Raw genomic sequence first — 21,260 nt, forward strand, 5'->3', positions numbered from 1 at the left:
AAGTGCATCTCCCAGTAGTGTTTGTGCATTTCTCTGAGAGCACCTGTGTTGCTGTCACACCTGTAACTTTCCACTCAGCCCCAGGTTGCTGCTTTTCCTTTTGCTCTCAGAATTTGGGCCCTGTGCTGGTTCTGCAGGTTGGGACAGTGGGTGCAAGARGAGCCTTTCCTAAGCTCCTGCCCCTCCTCCTCGGTGATTAACCCTTGCGGTGTTCCCTGGGCTSTGCTGCTGGGACAGCCCCTCTCCTCTGCTTCAAGGCTGGCAAATCCATTTGGTCCAGAACCACACCACTTGTGTTACACAGAATGTTTATTCCATTCTCTATCTGGTGTCTTTTTGGTGTCTTTCCTAGTGGACATACTAATTTTTGGGCCATTTTCAGATCTGGTCCTTCTCTGAGGACCAGAGAAGAAAATATCATCTCTTGTGTTGATGTGCTTGGAGTCAGCAGCGCTTTTAAAGCCATCTCTGTTAAGATTTGCCATTATCAGTCCTTTGTTAACTCATTTTTTCACTAAGGCACTTTTTATTGTGGTGCTGACTTTGAAACTCAACGTTTCCTAGAGGCACTGGGTATTTTATTTGTTTTCACAGCTACATTAGGACATGGGGAGTTTTAGAGTTCTCTAATTGAAACAAATCCGTAAAATTTGTGTTCTTTTGTTCTGCAGCGAGTTCAGTTTTCATTCCTATAAATGTTTTTGACAAATTCGTTCTTGAAAAGGAAATGGCCAGGTGTAGTGAGGCAGTGGTGCACCCAGGAGTGTGCCTGGCTCAGGGTGGCTGCAGAGGTGCTCCTGTCCCTCCCCAACACTGGGGCCCACAAGTGCTGAAAGGCAGCACTGAGGGTTCAAAACCTTCAGAATTTAAAATACATAAATTTATCAACTTATTCAGTCAGTATTTATTATTCTTGCCTGGACCCTTTTCCCACATCCATAGGGGTTTCTAATGTGTCATTTGTTTGGGAAATGAYTGCTTTGAATAACTATTTTAACCCTGACAATGTATTGCTTGTCAGTGTGTTTGTTCAGCAACACATCACTGAAACATTTTCTGCCCTGAACTCTAACAATGTTTTGAGTATGTGCACAGACAAAAAGAAAATAAAATCTTTGTATCTCTCCTTTTAAGCAATAAAAATTCTGTAATGGAATTTTTAAAGCAAGGCTTTATGGTTTTGGTGCTGTTACTTTGCTCTTCCTGCTGCAGTTGGCAGAGCACTGATTGTGTCAAGCCCAGAATTGGGGGCATCAGCCACCGAGACTCTTTTCCGTCCTTTTTTTCTTCCCTTGTTTGTTTGTTTAGGAGCATCACTGGCTGTGCCAGCGGAGTTCTTGGAAAGAGGTTTTTTTTAGTTACGTTGTGCTCCCTCTGCTGACTCTGCAGCAACAGGACACAGAGAGGTTCAGGTCCTGTGCYGGGAAAAGGGGAAGACTGGGAATCTGCAGGCCAGGAATGTGTGAAACAACARTGGGCAACAGCTTTGAGTCATTGTTTTACATACAGAAAAATTCACATTCTTTGGTTTGCCCAAAACAAAATTATCTCAGTTTTATAGAAATGTTGTGTATTRGATAAAGTCCAYGATAATGASAGCTKCTATTAGTGAAAAATATATCATTTKCATTATTGAAGAAGGCATCTCCTAAAGATTTAAAACTTAGAGTTCCACTGTACTCAGGCATAACCAGGAATATTAAAAATCTGGGGAATAATACCACGCCTGCTGAAGAGGAGGGATGTTTTATTGGTGACACAGAGAATGGAGGGTAGGGGATGAAGGCTAACATTCTATCACTGGACAAATACAAAAAGCACACAAAAGCTTGAATATTTTTTGCCAGGAAAAAGCAAATGCAGTAAGATGATGTGATTTTCCTCTAAATAACCSGCAKTTCAATGAACAGGACAAGGTGATGATAGGATTTTTCCCAGTCTCAGGAGAACTGAGCCCAGCAGTGAATCCAGGGCCAGCAGTGAATCCCTGTCCGAAGGCAGACCCAGTGCCTCGCAGCTGGGACCTGAGAGCAGCACCCATAAAACACTGGCTGGAGCTGCCTGACCATTGCCACACAGAATTTCTGTGTCAGAGGCAAAGAAAGGACTGAGTATTGGAAGGGGAATGCAACTGGGTTATCACAAGACTGTCTGCTGTCTTTTTATAGTCCTTCTGCAGCCTTCTTCTCTCCAAGATCAGTGAAGGTCTTTAACACAGTGAATGTGGTGCCGGGGGAGATGTGTTTTTGCAAGGCACGCATCAAATATTTTGTTGTTCTTCCAAATTGATAAATAAATTGAATCTMTGGGGATATCAAGCTGTGCCTTCACCATCTTTAAATTTTTCCAAAAAGCTGAGAATGGTTGTGTGATTTCAACCAACTTATGTAGGATATTATTTCACAGAGTGTCTGAGCTGCCTTAATTAAGTTAATTGGTAGAAGTCCCATGAAGTTCTTCAGGACTTGAATATGAGTTTACTTGACAAACTCTGACATTTATATATGAGACAAAATTCAAATTATTTCATGAAATATGGGGTTTTTTAAGAAAAAATCCCAACATTTAGATCATATATCTCTTTGTCCATATTTATACCCGTCCCTATCATGTCATTATTACCACTGCCTTGATTTTAATAACRTTTCAAAACTGAGAGGCTTTATTCCATTTATTTTTGTCTTCTGATTTTCTGTAACTCCTGTGGGGCTGGGATGTTCTGGTTGCTTCATTAAATACCTGCAGGGTGATATTTGGGTCGTTTTGTCTGGAAAGAGCGTGTCTAGAATGCAGCACAACAGGCCCTTCAGGTTACCTGAGCACAGGTAGTGTTTATGGTAAAGAGCAGCTCGTGATCCAGGATGTTTTTCATACCGTGGTCATCTCCTGTGTTACATTTCATGTTTTCCTAGCAGGAAAACTCTGGGAATAACTGTCCTGGGAATTGGAAAGCAAATCAGTAATGGAATGAATTGATGAATGGGATGAGATTTCTCCCTGTCAGCAGCAGAATTACCAAGGGTGGCTGTGAYGGTGGCTCCCAGTCAGACAAACGTGCACCAGAGGAGTTCAGGGCCTCCCTGTGCCCATAACACAGAGCAGCTCTACAGGAGATTCAGCAGAGCAAAGGCACAGCCAGCCCCACAGCTCACTATTAAATATCGTCTCAACAGCATTATCTCCTTCACTGCTGCTCTTTTGGAGGATTCAATGTGAAAGYTCCTCCATCTGACTTCTGAAAAACATCTCTGCTGCTGTTCTGCATGGCTTCTTGCTGGCTGAGAATGATTTTTGCACTTGAAAATCTTCTAAATCAGATAAATACTCACATATCTATTACCTGGATGTCACACGGGATGTGGGAGTTTTACAGAAGCATTCTCTAATCGGTTCATTTGGCTTGTCCATTGGAATTTTGTTAATCCTGGTTGTTTTCTGGTATTTTTAAAGCCATGAGAAGACTACAATTAGTTTTTGTTTTGGTTTGTTTTTTTTTTCAGAGGAAAATGTTGTCATTCCTCTTTCCTGGGGAGGAAAAAAGACAAAGTACACAGCAAAAACCAAGTAGAACTAGATACCAAATGGAAGTATTTGTAAAATAACCATTAAACATAGGAACAGTGTTCACGTTTTGGTTTTCAATACTGCAGGAGTAAAATTGGCACAGAAAATGTTTCCTTCCTTTTAGTATTTCTAATATAAATTCATCTGAAAATTGAAAATCATTGTTTCTACAGTAACAGAAAATGTTGTTAAACTGAACAAGATACCCGTAATTTGCTTAAGTCACATGTGAAGATGTGAACTTTAAAACTATAATGAAATGCTTCATTATGTTTTATACCCAAAATCTGAGCAAACCTAGAAATTCTCATGTGGTCAATTCAGAAATGGTTTTGAATAGTTTTATTCTGGAATCATTGATTCCTAGCTGGTTTGTATAAAGAAATGCTGTATTATCAGCATGGTATCCAGAAATAGAGRCACCAAACAGCTGATTTGTGATTATTTTAACCTTAGATGTTCTTACAGTAATTTATTGCAGTGACATCTTCAGGATTCCTTTAATAACCTTGAATTTCTGTCATCTTTGAAAAAAAACTATTAATCAATGTCTCCATACAGCGAGTCACAGTGCTGCTGCTTTGTTTTTGACTGATCCAATCCAATACGTGCAGAATGAAAACCAAATATTTGAGTCCTTTTGTTAGCATGAGGTGTGGTAAGAATCCCTTACGCTGTCTTTTCACAGACATCACAGGAAGGCACAGAAATACAGCCCCCACAGCTGGGAAAGCACAGAATTTGCTGTGTTTTTTACAGCCCTGAGGGAATCCAAGATGAGGTGGAAGCCACGTGTTGTCCTGCTCTCTCCATCTTGCCCTGCTCTTGGAGAAGGTTACATCCCTCAAGAGAGTTGGGCTTTCCCTACCTGGAGGCCTCAGAGGCAAAGACTGTCCCATCTGTGCTTCCAGGAAAATTTCCTGAGTCCTCCTGGGTCCTGCCAGACTGGGAGTGGATGTTCCATCCCTGTCAGTTGTACAGAACCAAAGCATTGTCAGTTCAGATTTGAGAATACACAAAATTTGCTGATTTCAGTGGAAGTAAAGCACTAAAAATGTAMAGACCAACCTCTTATTTTGAGTAAACCCCACACACTTCAGGTACTAAACTTCAGGCACTTCACCCTGTCAGCACTTTCTGCTGCAAGAGAAGCCTTTACATGTACCTGTGTGTGTATGTATAGGTCATCTCTAGGTATCTTTGGGGACATCCAAAATTAAATTACAACAAACASAAYTATTTTTAAAAGCTGAAAGTAGACCTTTTCTTTAATGGAGGGACTATTTAGCAAAGCCTGAAGCTGAGAACTAATGTTGGGAGTCGTGGGATGTTAACCTCTGGAAGGGGTGGAGTTGATAGGCTTTTGACTAAAGATTTGTAAAAGGCTGCTGACTGCAGATTTTATTACCTTACAGCAGAAACATGAGTAGGATAAAGAGGAATTACTTTGTGACCTGCAGTAGCTGATTGGTGCAGCCACAATTCCTTGCTTTTCTCTTTAGAGTAATCTCGGCACTTCTATCTCCTCTGTTCTCAGCACATGGAATGTGTGTGTGATGTGGACAGACACACAGAAAAATCAAATTAGTAGGGACAAAACAGCATGACTGGAACACAGTTCCTCATATTCAGTGATGGTTAGAATGACAGGTTACTTTCTAATTATTTTATATTATTTTGCTTCTTCTAAAATGTAATCTAAASCATCCAAACCATCACAGTTCTAGGCTAGAAATACTTTGACCACAACACCACTGTGGCATTTTTTGGTAGACTTTGTTGAAATGATTTGACTGTGCTGACTGGAAAACAAGATTTCTGATAAGGAATACTACAACCTCGTAGATTTTGGAGGCTGTGCGTAGCAAGCCAGACCTCTGGACTTGCCTGCTTATCTGAGTCTTTGTAAGCTGTGAGATATCTGTACCCAGTGAAGTTCATGCACATTCTGGGTTATAATGGTACAGGAGTTTTACAGAATTACTGGTGTTACACATCATCAACTTCTCCAGAACATCCCAGCCATGGGCTGAGTGTGAAAGGAAATCCAGCTCAGCTCTAACTCGCTGTTCAGCTCACAGGGGTCTGCAAACAGAAGCTTTTTATCTTGAAAAGACAAAATTATAAGGTTTTGAGGTTGTGAGAATGTTTTTATAGAGGTTTTATGGARGATGCAGGAAAACTTGTTACTTTTTCAGTGAGATGAGTGGCAAGGAGGTGTCTGTGGGTGTGGGTCCTCCTGCCCTGTGATGATGTGGTTTCTTGCAGTTGTTTTTGTGCACACAGCAACCTCATGGGTGCCTTTAGCTGATTCCTGGGAATCCCCAGGATGAGCTTGGGACAGAACTGGGAATGTGCCTGTAGCCATCCTTCCKTCACGTTTAAGGCAGCACTCCAGATAGAAAATAATAACCCTGATGTCACTTGCTTATATATATAAGTATATAAAATATAAACAGATTTAAATGTCAGCTGTCTGTTATTTTTATATTTTTGAAAGATGKGTCTGGTCATTACACTAAATGGGCTCTTAAGAAGGAGTCTGTTCTGGTTTGTTGCTTTGTTTGGAAATGAGTTTTAGGAAGACAGTTCCCAGTGTTGATGGCCAGGGATTTGCACTTCATACTCACAGAAAAATTCAGAGAATCAGAGAATAGTGAGTTGAAAGGGACCCCCAGGGATCATGGAGTCCAACTGCTGGCCCTGCACAGACACCCCAACAATCCCACCCTGGCAGTGCTGTCCCAACGCTCCTGGAGCTCCTGGAGCAGCCTCGGGGCCGGGACCATTCCCTGGGGAGCCTGGGCAGTGCTCGTGGTTTGAGTGCTGAACTTGAAACTTGACCATTTGGAAGACAATCTCTAACTCTGAGCTACTGTGATGAGCTGTCATGTATTTTCTCGAAAGAATTGTCACTTGTGGCAATTAGAAATCCTGTTATGTCCTTGCAGACAGATCTTTCATTAAAGATAACTGGAGACTCTCTCCCATCCAGTGGGATGGGGGGTGGCTGGGGTCCAGTAGCACCTCTTCGTTCCCTCTGCTGTGAGAATCTCCCATCTCAAATTTAAGAATTAAAAAATGCCCTGCAACCTTTGTTGTCAACATTCAAGGCAGAAGAATTGAAGGGCTGAGCTGGGAGTCCTGAAAGGTGGAAAATGATTGTGACAATCCCAAGGGAAGGCAAACAGAACCTTTTCTAACAGAGCTAAAGGGAGTGCACTCACAGCTTCACTCACCTGGCAAAACACAGGACGAGCTCCAAATTCCAGAGCACTTCTGTTCCAATATCTTCATTTTGCAGCAGCARTTTTGGCTGTGTGACAGGCTAGTTTTGATTCAAAGCAGATCAAATCAAAGTTTCTGTTATCTAGAGGTTAAAGGCCTCTTACTTGATTGGGTCTAAAGTCCAAATGAAACAGCCAAAGTGACCAAGCTATTTTAGTTCTGTAACATCTCTTCTATTTTTAGGTTAGAATGTTCTTTTTATAAATCGTGGAAAATTAAACACAGACCCTGGTTATAAAATAGTCTTTGCACTTGCTGTGACTTACAAACTTTTTCATAGTTGAAATATGTCTAAATCAAGGSTTTGGGTTCAGCTCTCTGTCAGAAGAGGACTTGGAAAAACATTTCCTATCTCAGTCTAAATTCACTCCATTTGCAGAAGATTTTTGCAGATTGAAGTTTCTTATTTGTTTACCACTTTCAAGATTTGCATAAATATACATGGAATTTGAAAAGTCATAACTTACATTTCATTTATCCTTGGGGTTAAGACTGGGATTAAACTTTTGGCAAACTTGAATGAGCAAAGTTTTCAAATATTTCTGGTTGTTTGTAGGAAAACCACCCCTCTTTCATACCAGCTACTTTGAGGTTTTTTCTTAAAATAAAAATCCTTAAGATTTTCAGGCACTTGGGAAGAATGACAATCAGAATTTGCAAAACTGACAATGTGGAAGACTTCTAATTTTATTCATATTCATGCGATGGAGGGAGGCAGGTCAAGTTTGCCTCTCAGCCCTCTGGCCATGGGACTCTTGGAGCTCAGCCTGGGGCTGAACACACTGGAGATAACCAGCTGCTAAAATGTCTCTTTTCTGTTGTTGCTCACAGGAATTACAATGGTTGACACAGAAATGCCGTTTTGGCCCATGAATTTTGGAATTAGCCCCGTGGATCTGTCAGCCATGGATGATCACACACATTCCTTTGACATCAAGCCCTTCACCACTGTTGACTTCTCGAGCATTTCCTCACCGCACTATGAAGATCTCCCTCTTGCCAGAACTGACCAGTCAGGCCTGGATTATAAATACGATATCAAGCTCCAGGATTGCCAAAGTAAGTTTTTCATTTTTTGAAGTGTTTCCTCCATGCCCATGTTTCCTTCATTCCCTGGAACGTGTACTAGCAGCGAATGGATTCAGAAGAATTCAGCTCTCCTGTRTCAGCAGAGATGTCCTTGCAGGGCAGGTAGAAAACACAGATTRCTCACAGCAGACTTTCACCCTTCCAGAGCAACAGCTGCAGTTAGGAAGGGGATTATAAAGCACCCAAAATTATATAAAACACATTTTATTGGACACCCTGCATTGCCTCCTATTCGTGTACCTTGTGTGCAGCTCAACGCTTCAAACTGAGCAGTTCAAAAACAATGCAGAATAAATATCCTGGATGTTCAAGCATGCATGTGTAGCATATTAATTATTAATATGTGCAGCTTTTACATTCCAAACAGCCTGAGAACTGATGGAGTAGGAATAGTGGCTACAGCTGAGTCACAGCATTGTTACAACTCTTATCACAGCTCCTGGATTATTTACTTGCTGTGAAACAYGCTGCTCTTTCATCACTTACAGTGAAAAAATGACACAAAACTCTCCTTCAAAGAAAGGAAGTGACTTATTCCTAAATAAATTGTTACTGCATTCCTGCTCAGGGTAGGAATGTGAGGTTGCTGTGCCTGGAACTCTTTTGAGGATCTGCTTTTTCTTAGCTCTGACATCACTTTTATTTGTAGTAATCTGTACAGGAACTCTTTCAAGGAATTCTTGCTGGGAAAATTGTGCTATTTAATTTTGGTTTTACAGTGAAGCAGGTGCTGTGTATTTCTGCATTATCGATGCAATAAATGAATGGACATTTTTCCAGATAACAATTTATTTTTCTTTTGTTTAATTAGAAATATTCATAACACTTAATKGTCAAGCAGTTATTAAAGAGTTTAGATGRCATAAATCCACCTCATMTTTACTTAAATGATTTCTAYTTAGTTTATATAGGAATAAATCTTYCCAGTTTGGAAAAACTAAAATATTCCCCTTATTTAATATTGTGTCTGTTACATCCCTCCTGATGTAATATAACTGTCAAATGTCCCAGCTCTCTCCTGTGACCAGTAATGAGTGRTTTAAAGACATCATATTTACTTGTTTGAGCTTGCTCAATATTAGAAATTGCTCTCTTAATTAGAAGCTGTCAGAAGAGAAAAATTATCTTAAACTGCATCCAAAGTTGAACAGTTTTCCCCAGGAGAGAGCTAAATTCCTTGAAATAGTCAAAATTATATTATCCTATACATAAATTATCCAATATCCAGGTTTATCAGATACTTAAATATTTTCTAGAGCAGATTAGTCACTCCAGCCCATCTCCCTGCAGTAGTTCTCAACATCTTAAAGAAATACAATCAGATTAGAGACTGAACAAAGCCTAAGTTCTCCATACATGAATTTTTAATATCCCTGTCTTCAAACCATTCCAGCCTACAGAGCTGCAAGCTGGATCTGTAACACACTTTGTCCATCACAATCTGCCCCTTCCAGCTTTTTCAGCCAGTGGAATGCAGGTCCAGCTTCCATCCCTGAGCAGCCTTTGCTKCTGGTTTGGTCGTGGAGCCAACCTGAGAATCACATCCCAAGTTCACTGGGGTGCTTTGTGATTATTCCTTGCTGCTTCTCCCATGTATTTAATTGGAATTTATCGTTTAACCCTTCTCTACACACAGGTGCAATCAAAATGGAGCCTCCTTCCCCRCCCTATTTTGCAGAAAAGGTTCAGTTGTACAACAAACCTCACGAAGAGTCTTCCAACTCTCTGATGGCCATCGAGTGCCGCGTGTGCGGGGACAAGGCCTCTGGCTTCCACTACGGGGTGCACGCCTGTGAGGGCTGCAAGGTAAGGGCCACAAAGGCGTTTTCATGAAGATCTAACATTATTTTCACCTGAATAATCACTTGGTAAAATCAACACATCTGTGCTTTATTTTTAAAAAAAGTTTTAGGTCTTTACGTAAATTGTCCCACCTAAACTTTATGACTTAATAAGCAGGAGTTTTTTTAAAACGTAGTTTCTTTTTTCTTCTTGATGTTATTGATCTATTCCATTTTTTKTRATTTTTTTWWAATTTTTTTTGTCAATCATGCAAGCATATTTCATTCCTCCTGACCTGGAGGTCAAATGCAGAATCTGAATTCTTAGGGCGCAGCAAAAACAAATTCACGACCAACTGCAAAGCTCTGAGCAATTTTAAATTCAGGTTCTGTTATTGTGATTGATTCAAGTTTCTTGACCCAATTGACACATTTTAGGTGACTACAAAGAAGTCTAACTGTATTAAGAATGTGGCTTTGTGCTTCAAAACTCCACTGGCTTTTTTCTGTCAGCAATATTTAATGTTTATAACACATAAAGGACAAATGAACGGTGTCAAAATTGCAGTCCTCAAGAATGAGAGAAATGTCAGAGAAATAAATTATTAATTCATTGAGTTCAAAGAAAAACATCAGAGTTTAATGTGAAATTCCCATCTTCTCCATTTTTAGTATCTTGATGAAAGTAACCAAAAAAAACCAAAACAATCCAGAGCTTAAATAAAAATCTCAGCTGTGAATTAGGAGCACACATAAAGCAATGAACATAAAGTTGATTACTTAAATTACAGTTAATTATAGAAGTAAAAGTTGGCGTTATGCTTTTACTCTTTTCATTCCCTGTGAGGAAAAAATAATTTTTACAAGGAAAAAAGGGTAATAACTTCTAATAAACTTTATTAATTAATTGTGAGTCATCTGAAAAGGCATCTTTAAACTGCAAAAAGATAAATAAGCTACAATTTTTTATTTATTACATATGGAACTGCTTTTGGCAGAATTTTTGGTTTGTTACAAATAAATCTACGTTGGTAATAAATTTTATATTTTGAAAGGGTCATGTTTGCTTTGTAATAAATGGTCTCATGAGCAGTGAAACAAAAGGAGCTTTGCTTCCTCTGGAATTGTGCTTTTCATGTCAGCACTGCTGTAGAGCTTGATATCCTTAATGCCCTTTAAACCCTATTGATTCCCTAAAGCTCTGCCAGCTTTTTGAGCATTTTACCCCTCTATCAAACTGATAAAACAGGAGCAAWCAGGATGGTCCCAGGAGCTTTGCTTCTTTTGGAAATCCATCTGATCTGGATCAGATGAGGTGCTCTGGATGTGTGGAGAAGGGAGAGATGGCACCTTCAGCTTCTTGCATCCTTTTCCATGTTTCTGTGTTTCCTGCAGGGTTTTTTTCGAAGAACAATCAGGTTAAAGCTCATTTACGACAGGTGTGATCTAAACTGCCGAATCCATAAGAAAAGCAGGAATAAATGTCAGTACTGCCGCTTTCAGAAATGCCTCGCCGTTGGAATGTCACACAATGGTGAGTGCACACAGATTTTAAATCACTGATGGGTCATCTGAAAAATAACATGAAAYGTTAACACAATTACTGAATGTGCTGCTTGGATGCCAGAATCTTCACAGCAGGTGGTTTAGAAATGCATGGCAGAGAGGCTGCCCTGAGTTCAGGAGCCTCTGTATGGCTGGAGATTGCTTTCAACATCACAAGCAGATAGGTGGAGATTTGCTGTAATACATAATGTAACATATGAACTGGTTGGGTTTTTTTTGGCAGCTCCTCCTGAATGTATTCCTTGTGTAATTGCTATTTTTCAGTTTATTATCTTATTTTCTGATCAGACCCTCTTGCCTGCTGGAGCTCAAGTGCCTTTCCTAGAAATCAAAAACTTAATTTTGAACACTGGTTTAAAGAATCTGAAGCTTTGTGAATAACAACAACTTGAATTTACTGCATAGGCCACTTACCAAAGGCAAGCATCCCTGAGTTAGCACTAAAACACAACATATTTGAAATTATCGGGCCAAAAGTTGTAGAGTTTTAAAAATCTCAGTCCTCCTCCCTCCCAGGACACCCACAGCTGTGGTTGCCTGCTTTACCATAAGTCATGGCAGGAAGAATATCACAATTACTSCTCTCTTGCATGGAATTTAGAAGAATGTCCCTGTGAACTTAAAAAATTAACAGAGCAATTCATGTGGAAATACTTATGAATGTTTGGACAGCAAGACATAATGAAGATTCTTTGTTGCCTTGCTTTGGCAAAGCTGAGTAAAAACAGGAATTAAATGTCATAACATAGAGACTTATGTAATTCTAAGGGTAAAGAATTGCAAACATGACTGGGAAAATAATTTCTCTGTGGTTTTTTTAGAACTTTCATTATTTTCAATATGAAAAATGAGTGTACTGTCCCCAAGAGGAAAGCTGTGCTGTGGTTTGCAAAGTTAATCCATGCACTGAATGTAAATTGGTATGGGAAATGTTTTGCTAATAGAAAATATGGTTTTCAAATTCCTGGGATGCAACAGCAACACTTAAAAATAAATCTAATTTTGAAATGCTACTGTGGGTATTTTTCTAGTAATTCAGAAGGGGTTTTTATTATTATTTTTATTATTATTTTTATTATTATTTTTATTATTATTACTATTTTCATGGTGCATGCCAAATTCTCCCCTAGCCTGGCAACCCAGCTCCCAGTTGGGTTGATGGGATCCGTGTGCAGTTCCATCAGGAGGGGGATGGCCCAGACCATTCTCTCTGCCTTGTAACATATAGAATAACTTTAAAATTATATTTCACTGGCCAATTTTTGCTGTTCAGGCAGGAGCTGTGTCACCAACAGGGTTATAGGAGTCAGGGAGAGGCAGGAAAAGGGCAAAGGCATTTGTCCCAGGGCTCCAGGGAACATTTTCCTTTGCTCCAACTAGGACTTCTCCAACAAGGAGTCAGTGTTTCTATTCAYAGGTTGTCTTCTACATCTGCCTTTTTCTTTTTGCCCACTCTGGTTTCATTGCATTGCACAKAACACCCTCATTCCTTGATAATTTATAAAAAATATCTCAATTTCACCTTTGAGGACCCCAGAAACATAAAGAAAAGCAACACTGGATATGGTCAATGACACCGAGACTCATTTTTATGTTACATCTACAGATTACAGTTCAGCCACTTGGGTAGGGAAATTCTGTGAATTTTACATGCTTTAAAGCAGAATGTGGGTTATTTGTGCCTCGGGGTTCCCATCTATRTCTGTCTTTGTGTGGATGTATTATTGCAAAACGATCAGGACAAAAAGGGGGACTGCAAGGAGACACTCAGCAGCTACAGCCACATTTTTTCACGTCTAAATGCTACATACCACTTGGCTAAAGGTTAAAAAAGACACCAGTGTTCTCAGGCTTGGAATATTGTTTTCCTTTCCTTCCCTAGCCACAGTGTTGCTCTGGGTTTAACCCTGAGTGGTGCAGATTGCACTCTGAAGTKCCCCTGAGCAGCAGCTTGGTTCCTTCAGTTTAGAAATGTCGTTTATTTTGTTCCCTTCTGCTGAAAGTACTGCTTATATTAACCCAACTACTGCAGTGGGAATAAAGAGAACACGTGGCAATGTGTCTGTATCAGTTCTGGGAGCAGGAATTGCTCAATCTGGGCACATACCTACAGTAAATTCAGACAGGTATCCCCCCTGGCTGCATCTTGTGTTTTCTCATGGAAGAAGCCAGATTTATGGTCTGTTTGGGGTCTCCTTTATGCTCAGAAACAATCCAGACAATCAGAAGARCCATGTCCTACAGAAAAGCCTATAAACAATCTTTTTTTTTTTTTACATTTAACTTCTCCAAGCAGTAAAATCTGGCAAAAAGATAAATATTGTAGTTCTCGCACAGAAAGCCAAAGGATAGAAGGCAGCATGAGTGACTTACTGCACTCACTGTTGGCTTTCTGTTGCTGACATTTGGAACATCCTGCAAACCCAAGTGAGAGGAAGGAGTGCCAGAGGAAAGGGAGAGATCTCACGTTCCAGCTGCAGGCTGCTGCCCAGACTTGCAGAGGCTGGGATTACTGGGGAAKAAGCTGCCACCTGAACCCCTTCCACCCTCCCAGCATATCAACCATTTGGGTTTCCAGAGCTCTTCCACAACCTCCCAGGCTTTTCCCTGCCCTTCCCACCCCTCCTGGGCTTTGCCTGCCCTATCCGCTTCCCAGGCTCTCCTGCTCCCAGCCTAAGTGTCATCATCAGCCYCTCCTTCTTCCCCTCTCATCCCAAATCCCACTTTCCCAATTCCTCCCATAAACCTCCCACTGCCTGACCTCTCCCTGATTTTCTCTCAATCCCCTGAAGATGACAGTGATGCTGGTTTTTCCCAAAGGARAACTGCTTGGCCAGTCCCACAAAATTGATTTTGCCCCAAATTATGCCTCCACTACTAACAGACCTCGGACAGAATCTGCTGAAACTAATGTCCCATTTATAAAATATATTCTGTGTTTGTGATATTGTAAKATAGGAATGCTTATTTCAYAATTCTCCTTGTTRTWAATGAATTGTTATATTTAAAATATACTTTATAATGARTTGTTATRTTTAAAATATACCTTTGAGTTGTGATCACCTTTTCTTTAGGAAAATTCATTCTCAACATTCATGAATTATATCAGAAATCTTCCAAACACATGTTCTTGAAAGAGGTACAGGGTTTAAAAGTGGGGCATGAAAGATCCACTGCTATTGACCCATCCTGAAAACACCCATTTAGAAGGAAACAATCCCATGTGGGAATGATGGATTGTCAGTAAACCCAAAATCCATGCAAAATTAAAGATGCATAACAAACTTTAGCCCAAGTTTGGGCCAGTGGGAGATAACCCCTGCTCAGCACCCTGTGATACCAGCGGGGGTTTGGGCTGCTCTGAGGTTTCTGTGCTGCCGTTGGGAGCAATTCTCATTCCTTCTTTTGTTTGTGGGTGCATTTTCTCCATCTTCATTCACACAGAAGGGRTTTAAAATAATCTTTCTTTGTGGAAAAATGAGCATCACGAGGCCCCATGGCAGTTATTCCTCAGAAATACATACCAAATTTCTCTGCAGCTTTTATCRTGTCTCATTTTATAGTCTTCCTCTGTGTCTATGGGCTTTACCTTCAAAACAGATTATATTTAAAGGGGTTTGACTTCATAAAATTGAGCACACTGAAGACAAAGCTCTAATTTAACATTAATGTTCATGGGGATTTTTTATAACTTTATATGTAAAAGTTATGCAATTTCTCAAAAACACTGAGAAAAAAATCAGGTATGATTCCTGCTAGGAAGTGTACTGAAACCAATAGGAAAGTAATAAATAATATTTGAGTTTGATAACACTTTTCATGCAAATATCTCAAAACACGTCTCAGGAAAGTATCACCTAATAAAATAAATAAATAAAAATAAAAACCAGTGCTAAGTGAAAGAAGGCATCTAGTCTACTACAACTAAARTTTTTATTTTTACCAGTAAAAGAAATACTTGTAGAATTAATTSCAATGCAATCTGTAAATTAATGGAAATAATTTTTTTATTAGAAGCCCTGGGGTTTATAACAGCTGCCTACCTTGCACAGGTAACTTGGTACCCTTTGTTTGGGATAAGTAAATGGGATTCTGGARCACCCCCAGCACACTGTAAGTTGTCATTTATTGTCAATTCTACACCAGTGCTATCGGAAACTTTCCACAGAGAACCATCAAAAWTGGGTTATTTGGCAGCACCAAATTGCACAGATCCTGGAAGCTGCTGWCCAAGGAGAGCAGAGACTGCTCTGGGATGCAGGTGTAGGAAAAGGGGGTATTTGGAAACCATGGCATACAAACTGTGCTGTCCCTTAATATTCACAGCTCAAACTAGACTGGTTTACAATGCCTTACAGCAGCACAGCCTACAGCAGCCTACAGCATAGGTACATGCAGGTGGGAAACTGCCACAAGTTTAAAAAAAAAAATTATCCCACTCAATCCTGGCAAACTTCTGTGAAAATCCARGCACTGGATTCACCCATGTATGAATTTTTAACCAGTTACCAGTCTGGTTTCTGCTCTTTAAAAGAATAAAATCATGAAGCTTAGTCATTCATTCTCTARTGGCAAAGCAACCTCTGCTTGCTTTGGAATCCCTGATCTTTTCAGTCAAATCTCTACAGGAAACAATTCCATGTCAGTCATCAGTGGCATAGCTGGGGTAGACACTGTGCTGTATCCTTGGGAATGTTCCAGCAGATACCTGAGCAAAATGGGGGAGAGGGAGAAGAAAAGAAGATGGAAAAAAGAAAATAAGTTTCAATTGTTTGTGATGCTTTGAGGGAGTAGATCAGCTGTTTTAGAGCTAGGTTTATATTCAAACAGACAAAGGGGAAGCAATAGACTCTCCCTTTATTTTTATCCCTTYTTTGTAAAGRTAACTTTGATAAATGAGTCCTCTGYCAATGGGATTCCAGACTCTAAACCTGCTTCTGCAAACCTCAGCTCTCAGGAGCAGGCTCACAACAGAACCATTTCCTGCTGGTGTTCAGTATAATTTAATACAAAGAACACCCACCCAAGYAAATCCGAAATATCCAGCACATGTCACTCAGAGACTGGGTTCACTGAAAGAGAGATGGAGTTCAGTCATAAAAATAAAYTATTTTGTTTCTACAGCTRTTGAATAAGACAACTGATCAATAARTGTAATATATGAAAAATGGAGAGGGGGAGATGTCTTCTGGCATAATTGTTTATTCTTAGAAAAATGTGTTCTGTTTGCCCATCAACGCACTGCAGCAAACTCATACAAGAAGAGTTGCTCATTGYTTCCAAAATAAACATCCCCAGTAGAATCATCTCTATATATGATCTTAGCAGCACTTTTTCTTTATCCAAGGAATACACTAATCACTGAAAAAATATTCATAATATTTCTATTTCCCCCTAGGGCCAAAATGCAAACCTTGATTTCTTCCTTCCGCTTTTTGTTTTGATGCTCTTTTGTTCTGTTTTGTTTTCATAAAACAAAATAAACTCTGTTTACTGAGCTATCATGTGATAAATCATTCTTGATTTTGATGGCTCATTTGAAATACTATCCAACTCAGTCTCCATATGAATAAATAACGTATTGGATAGCAAGTACATGGACAGAAAAGTAGGAGGTTTAGAAGAGATCTGCCCTGRTATTGAGTAATTTTGAGCTCATATGATGAGGTAGGACCATTTTTTTGTTCTTCCAATAGTCCACATACAGGTATCACTAAGAACCCAGCCTTTTCCGGCTGTTTTATTCCCTGTACAACCTTCTTTAACATTCCTTAATACTTATAGTAACATTTTTATAGCACTTGCTACACTAAATTCTGCTGAGCTGTTTAGGAATTTATTCCTGCAAGGCACATAAGGGTTTTGTTTCTAAACAAATGAAGAATCCGAGATCCATATGGTGATTTGCCCAAAACAGTACAAGGATGAATGGTGGTTCCTACCCTAAGCCAACAGGACTTTAATATCTTAAATATTCTTTATATTTTRTGCAGATTGGAGGTGGAGTCAGGGKTTTCACATGATTCAGGTGAGCTGAGAGCAATTTGAATTTCTGAGCAAGGCATTGTAATGGCACTGTTTGGGCACAGAGGTGATTTCCTCGTTGAGATTTGTTTACATTTCTTTAAAGCATTCAACTGTTTTGCCTAAATTAGTGGAGAAAATCYTCTTTCCTTGCTTGCCTAACCCTGTTTTAATACAAGCTTCAGGATCCAAAAGGTGGCAGAAAATTCAAATGTGCTTTTTTGGGGTGCAGGCACAGGCGCAGAAAGGTGACAAAAAACCTATCAAAATGTGCTTTTTGAGGTGCAATCRCAGGTGCAGCAAGGTGACCTACTGAAATGTGCTTTTTGAGGTTGAATTGCAGCCAGAGTGACCYTTGTGATTCCCTCAGCCATCAGGTTTGGGCGGATGCCCCAGGCGGAGAAGGAGAAGCTCCTGGCAGAGATCTCCAGCGACATCGAGCAGCTGAACCCCGAATCGGCCGATCTGCGAGCGCTGGCCAAGCACTTGTACGACTCCTACATCAAGTCCTTCCCTCTGACCAAAGCCAAGGCGAGGGCCATCCTGACAGGAAAGACGACAGACAAATCAGTCAGTTCCCTCTTMTTTTTGTTTCTTCCTTTTTTCTGAGTAAATGATTTACCAAGTTGACAACACAGCTCTTAAAAAAAAATAACACAAAACACCAAACCTAAAAAAAAGCCCCTACTTTGCTGCTGGCAGTTACATATTTCAAGCTGTGTCTGAAACACAGGAAATGTTTTTAGATAGAATAAGTAAACATTATTTGAAAAAACTCCAAGTTCACCTAATAAAATACTTGAAACCAGTACAAGAATTTGAAGGTCATCTTAACCTTTTTGTATTCCCTGCTCCTCTCTTCCCGTTTTCCTTCTCCTTGCCCAGAGGTTATCTCCCACACTATCTGTTTAAGGTGGCTATCCAGCTGTCAGGAATTTCTTGCTGTCCTGTTCCAGCAGCCCTATCAAAGTGTGTTATCAGCACTGGCTGTTCCTTGAGGAATATTCCTTTTCCCAAGTGTCAAATTATTCCAGCCCCTGATCTGCCAGGAAGCTGAATTATGATGTTCATTCTTATAATTTGCTGCTTTTAACTGGGTTATCTCATGTCAGATCAGTGCCCTGTGTTGATGCAATTTGAATTTTAGGAGACTGGACAGGAAAAACTTGGAAAAGTAAGGAATAGGAATATCTGTGTTTGTGTGTTCCCTTGGAAGCTTCACTGGCAATGCATAATCCTCTTCTGTACCAGTAAGAAGGATAAATAATATCTGATCRTATTTGTAAGTTTTGAATTTGGGCMGTATTTTAATACCTAAAGGACAAAATCGTTTTCCCAGACTTATTACTCTGAGTTTGATGCATTTTCTAGAATCATTGGCASAAATTTTATTGTCAGGATTACAACAGAGACTATAATTTATTTTCCTTCATAATTTCAAAGACAGCAAAGAACTTGGAAATATTTCAGGCTCAAAAAAAAGCATTCCTTCCTTTCCTTAAAGGCAATTAAAATAATAATTTTAGTGTTGTCCAAAAATTGGTTCTACCCCTCACATAAAAACTTTAGATGTGGTGGACACTTGCCATTTGAGGAACTTTTCAGCCTGGAGTATATAAAATTTGAAGTTTTGAGTATATAAAATTTGAAGTATTAATTCTGCAGAAACTGATGTGCAACCTGGTCATGTCTGAAAGTTCCACTGTTGCAATTCTCAACCAGTAAATGTATAATTACATCAATTGCATTCTCCTTTTTTCTTTGAAGTTTTACATTTTGCCAGATGAGAAACAGCAATGAACCAGGAGACAGAATCCTGCTTTTCAGTACTGCCAATTTTCAAGTCTTTTTGAAAAATACCACTGAAAGAGTGACACTCAGTCACACTCAATTTAATGGTTACAACTTTTATGTTTTTATCAATTGTTTTGGTGCTCTGGAGCATCAAACTGTTTACTATGGGTGTAGTTTAAATTCATTTTAGTTGCTGTACAATCTGAATTCATTTAAAATGATTGGATATGCCAATGAGTGTGTCAAAACTAAAATTAGTAACTCATCATCTCCTGGGTTATATGGAGCTTGTTTGACGTAAGATTCTACTCCCAAGTTCATCTGATCTTCATGTTAAAACTTCCTCAGCTATTTTGAACTCTTTCTTGATTTTCATCCATCATCAGTAGGCATTATACAGGCTTCCTAAAGCACTTTGCCATAATAATGACTTTTTGTTGTATTGGTGCTCCCACTAGAAGGAGCAGAATGAAATCACCTACTAGAACCAAAATATGCATTTTAAAAGCATCTTCTGCAGTCTTGTTATCCCTCTATTGCACATGTGTGCATATCCACATGCAGATACAGATTTAATGTTGATGCCGCTGCCAAAATGTCTTGGAAATGCCTTCTCTGCCAAAATTACCTCTTGGAAAATGCCTTCTCCTCCTGGYTTTTCTCAGTGCAGCATTTGTTGTTGTAGTTTCACATTGAAATCCTCAGTCCAAGTGGGAGAATCGTGCCCTACCTGCCCCTGTCCTTCCTGGAACATCACGGTCCAGAGCTCTGAGTGCCCCCAGTGTTGGGGATGATGGCAGCACTGGTTTCACTGGTGGTGTGAGTGGCAATTTTGGGGGGCTGAAATCCTCGTGTGTGGACAATTCTTWGAGTTCAGAGCCAGCCCTCTGTTTTCCCAGCAGCTGTTTCAGCCAAAGCCAAAGCTGCTGTTCCCTGCCCTCTTCCCAGTGGGAGCTGGGCTCAGCCTGTACCAGTGACCCAACCCTTCCCAGTGTCCAKCTCAGAACTCTGGGATGGCAGGAGGGAAGGGATGAGCAGCTGTGGGCACCATCCCCTCCAGGAGGCACTTCCAGCCACTAAGGAAATTTGCTATTTCCAGTTTTATAATTCCATAATTTAGCACTGATCAGATTTCAAAACTACTTTAATCAAACAGGAATGGGAATTTGAGGAGTTTCCAGAAGCAAATTCTGTGGGAAAGAAGCAATAACGATGTATAGGAAGCTTGGGTTGTTTTTGAACCTGTTCTGCAACATGAATATCAATAATGGATATAAAACCATGAGATTGAACACCCCTATGAGGCATTCAAATCTGCAATCATAAATCAASTTGTATTTTAAAAGGCATTTCTCTAGTCCAATTGATTGGAGTATAATCCTTTGTATTTTAATTAATTAATCATCAAATTAACAAACTTACTCATCTCAGCGGGTATTTGTTCAGTGCAGCAAAGAACTACTCAGTCATTAATTTTCTGAGGACAAGAYTCTTCAAATAAATTTGAGAAACCATCACATAACCACTTCTTTAAACCCAGGAGCTTCTTTTGCCTGTTCTGGAACAGATTGTTTCCAGATCCTAATGAAAGTATTCTGGCACTACTTTTTCTAAGCTGCTTGCAAAATTGATTTATTCCAGTTGAGTTTATTTCACAGTCAGACTCATTCTTGCGTTCTGAATTGTGGTTTGCACCATGGTATTTGTTTTTTCTTTCCCAAAGACAAGTTGAGTGAGTTTTAAAYATATCCCAACTTTGTTATTTTGAAAGGAGTTAACAGCAAAAGGCTACATTTATCAGATAATCAACAGCAGAAAGTTGATATTACTTGCAGTGTTTCCTGGAAGGGAACATGAAAGTAAATAAAGGAATCAAAATGTCAATATACTCTGTCTTTCTAAAAAAAAAAAGGTTCCTGTACACTCAGTAATTTCTTTTTTATAGGAGCCATTATAATTCAGGTAAAAGAAGTATAATTTTAACCTTTTGTTAAGCATTCCAAACTTTGAATTCTGGAATTACAGAATGTTTGTATAACAAATAGCARAGAAACAAAGGAAAAGGCAAAACTCCTGGGTATTAAAAACTCCTGGGTTTTAAAATTTTTCTTTTCCCTCTTMCTTGGCCTTTCTGTCAATCATTTTAACATTGTG

General features: G+C 39.5%; 1 protein-coding gene across 2 annotated transcripts in view; it reads left to right on the forward strand.

Annotated features, from left to right (window-relative positions):
* Window positions 1-21,260, forward strand: part of PPARG (peroxisome proliferator activated receptor gamma) — a 56,214-nt gene that overhangs the window by 24,667 nt on the left and 10,287 nt on the right. For both annotated transcript variants that reach the window (XM_057381961.1, XM_057381960.1), the window contains exons 2-5: window positions 7,684-7,911; window positions 9,578-9,747; window positions 11,118-11,256; window positions 17,683-17,882. In XM_057381961.1, the coding sequence (XP_057237944.1) occupies window positions 7,692-7,911; window positions 9,578-9,747; window positions 11,118-11,256; window positions 17,683-17,882 (729 nt within the window). In that variant the 5' untranslated portion in view covers window positions 7,684-7,691. The remainder of the gene's footprint in view (window positions 1-7,683; window positions 7,912-9,577; window positions 9,748-11,117; window positions 11,257-17,682; window positions 17,883-21,260) is intronic.

Source organism: Malurus melanocephalus, unplaced genomic scaffold, assembly GCF_030028575.1.
Source record: "Malurus melanocephalus ecotype Western Australia unplaced genomic scaffold, MMel_1.1 scaffold_542, whole genome shotgun sequence".
In the NCBI taxonomy this organism is placed as follows: domain Eukaryota; kingdom Metazoa; phylum Chordata; class Aves; order Passeriformes; family Maluridae; genus Malurus; species Malurus melanocephalus.